Here is a 7,500-nt window from a genome sequence, read left to right as displayed (position 1 = left end):
GATTACATTGCCCCCCCCCCCCCCCCCAGTGTTTCACTGGTACTTCTGTTGTAAGCATTTGAGCCAGGTTTCCAGCTCAAAGATGTCTTCCTCTTTCACACCCTATCACCAGAGTTCAAAGAGAGAATCCTTTTGTTACCAACAGAGCTAGAAATTCCTTGAACTTTTACTCCACCTTGTCCTTACTCTGGCCCCAATATTTTCTGTACAAGCACTTCCTTCTGTTGTTAAATGAGTGTTTATAAAAACTGAAAGTGCCAGAACAACAAAACTTACCTCCCGATCTGTTCTGTAGTGGTCTATGGCCCACACAGTTGCAACATGTGTTTTTACAAGTTCATTTAGGCAGTATTTCACTCCAGTTGCCCAAGCACAAATCAGGCAGGTCTTACCAACACCTGGGTCCCCAACAATGACACATTTCACAAACTCAGCTTGACTGTTCTGTTTAACCATCCCTAGTATTTACATGAGATAGGCACTGAAAGAAGAGAAAGAAAGAAAAATAACAGATTTTAGACAGATATGGCTGTTTGAATCTTAAGAAGTCCGTTTTCAAAACATGTGGTTTTAGGTTTGGTCCCACTGCGTGGCACCTCCGACAAGTGTTTTCTATTATAACCTCAGGCTGACCAATGGTTTGTGAGTGGATTTGGCAGACAGAAACTGTGCAGAAACCTGATGTGTTGCTTCCCAACCATATGGTTCCAGGTTCAGTCCCACAGTGTGGCACTTTGGGCAAGTGTCTTCTATTATAACCCCAGACTGACCAATGCTTTGTAAGTGAATTTATCAGAGGTTTTAGGTTCAGTCCCTTGGCATGGCACCTTGGGCAAGTGCCTTCTGCTATAGCCTCGGGCCAACCAAAGCCTTGTGAGTGGATTTGGTATTCAGCAATGACTACTTTCTCGAACACACCCTTTAATTCTTTAACATGTAAACCAGCCATACCTGGCTAAAATATTTTACCTGTTCTATGTCCAGTCCAGCCAGATCTGGCTGCTTGCACCTACCCTGCAATGTGATTTTTAAACTAGACAATCGCATCATCAAAATCTCAAAGCTATGAGATAATGCATGATTAATTCAAAACAATTTGAATGAATAAGCAAAACGTTTGACCAAATAATCTGAATGGTGAAGGATTAAGATAGTACAGTGTGCTTTGAGAAAGATTTGGCTTCCATTTCTTGTAGGTTGCCCGACAACATAGAGACCAATCCACTAACTTGTTCTATGTTGATTTGATTGCTATTATTAGTGATATTGGCACAAATGGAAGGTATTAAGTATTACAGACTGTCTGTCTGTTTGGCACTCTATATGCTGAGCTTGTTCTACAGGTTGCATCATCAGTAAAGACTAATGGCCAAGAAGGATGTGAGGGGGATGCTTGTTGTTTTGTTTGTCTTTTAATGGATTATTCAGAGTAGGAAAAGTGGCACTGATGACCCTTTTGAGGAACTCCAGGGTTGGCAGGAGGAAAGGGACAAAGTTACCTTCAAACTGAAGACCATAATTGAATGCTTGCAACAGAGGGCACTCTGTTAGACATTCAAAAACCAGATTGCGATATTAAAACAGGAGCTTCATTAGGTCTACTCCCTCCCAAGACAGGGAAGTGTCCCTGGGATAAGCTTCAACTAAATTTGTCTATCAGATTTCACTCATAAAACTTTGGTCAAGTTAAGATTATATTAGGGTACAGAAGACACTTTTCCAAGGTGCCACACACAGAGGGATTGAACTCAAACCTCCACAGTTGCGAGGACCAGGAGATCCAGCACAGCTATGGCTTTAATTAACGCAGCAGTGGTAGTCATAATAGAGAGATTAGCTGCTGTAGCAGGATACAGTTTCAGATCTTTGTTAAAACAACAACACTGCCATCATCTCAGTCAACTTCTTCAGTCCACATTCACTGATATTAGCCTTGCTATCATCATCATCATCATCACCATCATCATCATCATCATCAACAACAGCACCATCACAGTCATCAGCATTATCCCAGCTACAACCAGCACCAGCACCAACCACCGCCACCACCACCACCACCACCACCGCCACCACCACCACCACCACTACCACCACCACCACCACCACCACCATCACCACCACCACCACCACCACCACCACCATCACCACCACCACCACCACCACTACCACCACCACCACCACCACCACTACCACCACCACCACCACCACCACTTCAGATGTCATGACCACTAATACTGCCACGATCCCCAACACCACCAGTAGCATATGATCAATATGACCACTGCCACCACCACCACCACCACCACCACCACTACCAGCAACAACAACGACAACACTACCATCGCCATCATCATCATCATCATCATCATCATCACCATCATCACCAGTATAGAGAAGCAATTTAAGTAATATCAATTTGCAGCAGAGATCCACATTCAAATGTCTATTACTTCAACACTATGTTACCATGACCACCACCACCACTGTCCTTGTTTTCTCCATCACCACTGTTGCCACCGCCACCTTCATCACCATCCACCCCCAAAGTATTCCAGCTGTGTGATCATCTCTTATCTTTTATTCAGACTAAGTAGATCTCTGACTGGAATGTCCAGTGTGTTTATTGGTCAAGGCTCTTTTGGTCTTAGGTGGTTACTTAAGCTCAGTAATGCTTTTAATACCAACTTCTTGGAGATCAGCATTGGTTCTGTGGTACAATATTCCGGTTTTTTTTAAAGTGTTCTGAAATAAAACCTTCCATCAAAATTTCATTTTTTTAAAGTTCCAAACACCAGTTTAATTAATAAACTAGTTTAAATGAAGGCAGCACATCTCAACAGAAACCACCATCTGGTTCGCCAATCCTCAGTCAAATCGTCCAACCCATGCTAGCATGGAAAGTGGAAGTTAAACGATGATGAAGATGATTATCATTATCATTATTATTGTTATTTTTATTATTATTATTATTATCATTATTATTGTTATCATTATCATTATTATTGTTATTTTTATTATTATTAATATTATTATTATTTTATGTTTGACTTTTGTTTTGCATTTGTACAAGTTGGATCCAAGTCTCACCCAGAGACCTCAAGAGACAACAAGTTAGAAGTTCATGTAGGTGTTATGCCTAGGGTACCATATATTTGGATTTGTACAGTTTTGTTCAAGTGAATGTTTAAGAAACCATTATTATTATTATTATTATTATTATTATTATTATTATTATTATTATTATTATTATTATTATTATTATTATTATTATCATTATTATTATTATTAGTATTGTGAAAATGGTTCATTTTCCAAAGGACTGGAAATAAATCTTATTTATAATTGAGTCTGAACTTTTGACACCTATTCTGTTTCTTTGAGTGCAGATATGTGCTTGTGTGTATGCGTGTGCTTATGTATGCATGTGTGTGAGTTTATATGCGTGTGTTTATGTGCATGTGTGTGTGTGTGTGTGTGTGTGATTATGTGTGTTTACAGGTATATGGGTGTGGTGTGTATATTTATGTTTTAGTGTGTGAAACCAGACTTGGCCCTTGTACTTAACAACAACTACTTGAAAAGTCATTAGACAACACCACAACTTATTGCCCTGTCAAATTATATTACTTTTCTATTTATGAAGCCTGTATTTGTCTGACAATCTTCTTGTATCAGTTTGTAGTCATTTATGGTGGGGGTCATCAGAAGAGGGTAAGAGGCTTAGTGACATGCTGGTGTAGTCAATGATGAAACAGAAGGCTTTTAATTCTCTTCTTGCCATTTCTCTGTTGGAATACACTCTCTTCCTTTCAATGTATTTTGTAAACAATAATGAATTTAATAAAATAACATTGACATTATGAAGCTGGTGTTTTGAACATACATTAACTTGAAATTCTGTGGGGGAGGTTTTAATTTAGATCATTTTAAAACAGAGCGTTTGTATGAAGTGGTATCAAGAAATTCTCAGACTAGTTCTGTAGTGCACCACCAGATGGCAGTACATGGTTGTGTGCGCATTGAGAGCTAGCAGTGACCTTCATGAGGCAGGTAGCCAAGTGTTGTCACTGTGTTTACTTTGCAAGTTGTGAAATTCGTGCTTTTGTGATCATGTGTATGTTGTAGTCTGTGATTTTGTCATGGACAAGAACAAAGAACCAAAGAGAAATTTTGTGTTAAACTTGGGAAGTCTGCTACAGAGACATTGAGTGACACAGGTGCTTCAAAAGCGGAAGAGCATCCCAGGAAGATAATGAGTGATCTGGAATATCTGCAATGTGCGTCGTCCTCAAAAGTGTGGTATTGTACATTGAGAGTTTATCCCCCAGGACCAGGCCATCAATCCAGAGGTCTACTATGGTGTTTTAAAGCATTTGAGGGATGACATTCTGTGAAATCAACTGGATTTGTGGAGTACAAAGAATTAGATTCTTCACGAAGACAATGGAACCTGTCACTGATTTCTCCTCACTCATGAGTTTCTTGCCACACACAACATGGTATCACTTCTGTACCTATCCTATACGCCAGATTTAGCAGTCGCAGACTTCTTTCTCTTCCCCAAGATGAAAATACAGCTTAAAGGTCACCGTTTTAACACTATGGCTGATGCTAGTGCTGCCTGATTGGCACCTGTGCTGGTGGCACATAAAAGGCACCATTTGAATGTGGTTGATGCCAGGCCCACCTGACTGGCCCTCGTGCCAGTGGCACTTAAAAGCACCCACTACACTCTCGGAGTGGTTGACGTTAGGAAGGGCATCCAGCTGTAGAAACCTTGCAAAATCAGATTGGAGCCTGGTGCAGCCTCCCGGCTTACCAGTTCTCAGTCAAACCATCCAACCCATGCCAGCATGGAAAGCGGACATTCAACAATGACAACAATGATCATCATCATCATCATCATGGCCAAGATCTTGAGCTGGCGAAATTTCTAGTATGATGGACAAAATGCTTAGCAGCATTTCATCCACCTTCAAGTTCTGAGTTCAAATGTTGCTGAGGTTGTCTTTGCTTTTCCTCATTTTGGGGTTGATAAAATAAGTACCAGTTGAGTAATGAGGATCAATGCAAACAATTAGTTCCTCCTCTCAAAGTTCAGACCTTGTATTTAGAGTAGAAAGGATTATAATCATCGCGAGATCGTTGCCAGTTCCCCTGGACTGGCTCTTGTGCGGGTGGCACATAAAAGACACCATTTCGAGCGTGGCCGTTTTTGTGCGGGTGACACGTAAAAGCACCCACTACACTCTCTGAGTGGTTGGCATTAGGAAGGGCATCCAGCTGTAGAAACTCTGCCAAATTAGATTGGAGCCTGGTGTTGCCATCCGGTTTCACCAGTCCTCAGTCAAATCGTCCAACCCATGCTAGCATGGAAAGCGGACGTTAAACGATGATGACGATGATGATGATGACAGCTATATTTGTTGCTCAATGACGATGAAAATTATCATCATCATCATCATCATTATCATCATCATTTAACGTCCGCTTTCCATGCTGGAATGGGTTGGAGGGTTTGCCTGAGGACTGGTGAGCCGGATGGCTGCACCAGGCTCGAATCTGATCTGACAGAGTTTCTACAGCTGGATGCCCTTCCTAACGCCAACCACTCCGAGAGTGTAGTGGGTGCTTTTTACGTGGCACCGGCACGAGGGCCGGTCCAGCGGTACTGGCAATGGCCACGCTCAAATGGTGTTTTTTATGTGCCACCTGCAGAGGAGTCAGTCCAATGTTTTGTTCACATGCCACCGGCACAAGTGCCAGTAAGGTGAAGCTGGAAACGATCGCGCTCAAATGGTGCTTTTCTGCAAATATAGTAATCACTTTGTAGTTGCTTGATATGGTCAAAAGAATGCTCCCACCATGACCCTCCAGATAATATTTTGCACATACTGTACTGAAGAGAACGTTATCTAACATGTCACTCTTTTTAGAGATACAAAGGGTGTGATTTAGCAGCTTTGAGGAGAATTTGGCTGCTGTTTCTAGCACTTAGATTGTACCACTACTGTTCATCTTGATCGTTTGTCATGTTGGTCATTAAGGCCTGCTCTGATATGTGTGTGACTCAACAAATATCTATATTTAACTTTTATCAGTGCAGCCGACATGTTGCTTGCTAAAATCTATTGTTTTCCTGATAGACAGCATATGATTACAGTCAAGTTTGAGTTGGAATAGTTTTATGGAATGAACATTGAAACGTTGACTAGAATTCTGTGATGGGGACAGATATATATATATATATATATATATATATATACACTTTTATTCTTTTATTTGTTTCAGTCATTTGACTGTGGCTATGCTGGAGCACCGCCTTTAGTTGAACAGATCAACCCCAGGACTTATTCTTTGTAAGCCTAGTACTTATTCTATTGGTCTCTTTTGCAGAAATGCTAAGTTACAGGGATGTAAACACACCAATATCGGTTGTCAAGTGATGGTGGGGGGGGGGGGAGCGGACAAACACAGACACTCAAACATATACATATATATACGACAGGCTTCTTTCAGTTTCCGTCTACTAAATCCACTCACAAGGCCTGTTGGCCCAAGTCCTCTTAAGATTATGGAGGGGCTCCTTAAGAATGTGGAGATGGCTCCTTCATAGTCTTAAGAGACCTTCAGCCAACAGATTTTGGGAACTGACAATACGCCAAAAGCTAAACTTTTTATGGACAGGAAACCTAAGGTAATCTCATAAACCGGCCTTCCCAATTTTTAATATATATGTATATATATGAAAGACCAGCAGTCGCCCATGCGTACCAGCCTCTCCTCTTAATGCCACCAGTGTTATCCAAGGCAAAGGCAAAGAGGTCGATACATCATGGCACCAGTGACGTCGCAACTCATTTCTACAGCTGAATGAACTGAAGCAACGTGAAATAAAGTGTCTTGCTCAAGAACACAACACAGGGAATTGAACTCACTATCTCATGATTATGAGCCTGATGCTCTAACCACAAAGTGCTTTTTTTGCATTCATTTTGGTGAAATTTCTTCTGGAAGAGAAAGCAATATAAGTAAGACATAATGTATCTTTTATCTTTTAGACTGTGGTCATGCTGGAGCACTGCCTTGAATATTCTTAGTCCAATGGATTGACCCAAGCACTCACTTTTTTCTCTTTTAAGCTTAGTACTTATTCTATTGACCTCTTTTGCTGAACAGCTAAGTTATGGGGACATAAACACATCAAAACTAGTTGTTAAGCAGTGGTGAAAGATAAACACTGACAAAAAAATGTGAGGACACTTGAAGTAGTATAGTCCGAGATACATTATATCATGACCATCATCATTTAACATCTGTTTTCCATGCCGGCATGGGTTAGATGGTTTGATTGGAGCTGGCAAGCCAGAAGACTTTGCCAAGCTTTGTGGTCAGCTTTGGAATGGTTTCTATGGTTGGATGCCTTTTGGTCATAGTTGGAACAACTTTGATTGTGGGTCCCTTAAAAAGGGCTGACTTTATTTAGACTAAACAATAGAG

The 7,500-nt window shown here is 40.9% G+C and overlaps 1 protein-coding gene across 4 annotated transcripts in view; it reads right to left on the bottom strand.

The window, feature by feature from the left end:
* The window catches only part of LOC106872317 (rho-related BTB domain-containing protein 1), a 37,415-nt gene that overhangs the window by 13,630 nt on the left and 16,285 nt on the right, over window positions 1–7,500 (bottom strand). For all 4 annotated transcript variants that reach the window (XM_014919259.3, XM_014919260.2, XM_014919261.3 and 1 more), the window contains exon 2: window positions 277–481. In XM_014919259.3, coding sequence (XP_014774745.1) covers window positions 277–456 — 180 coding nt within the window. In that variant the 5' untranslated portion in view covers window positions 457–481. The remainder of the gene's footprint in view (window positions 1–276; window positions 482–7,500) is intronic.

This window comes from Octopus bimaculoides, chromosome 14 (assembly GCF_046866305.1).
Source record: "Octopus bimaculoides isolate indiv1 chromosome 14, ASM4686630v1, whole genome shotgun sequence".
Classification (NCBI taxonomy): Eukaryota; Metazoa; Mollusca; class Cephalopoda; order Octopoda; family Octopodidae; genus Octopus; species Octopus bimaculoides.
Note: the sequence above shows the minus strand (reverse complement) of the source record. Positions and strands in the feature narration are given on the sequence as shown.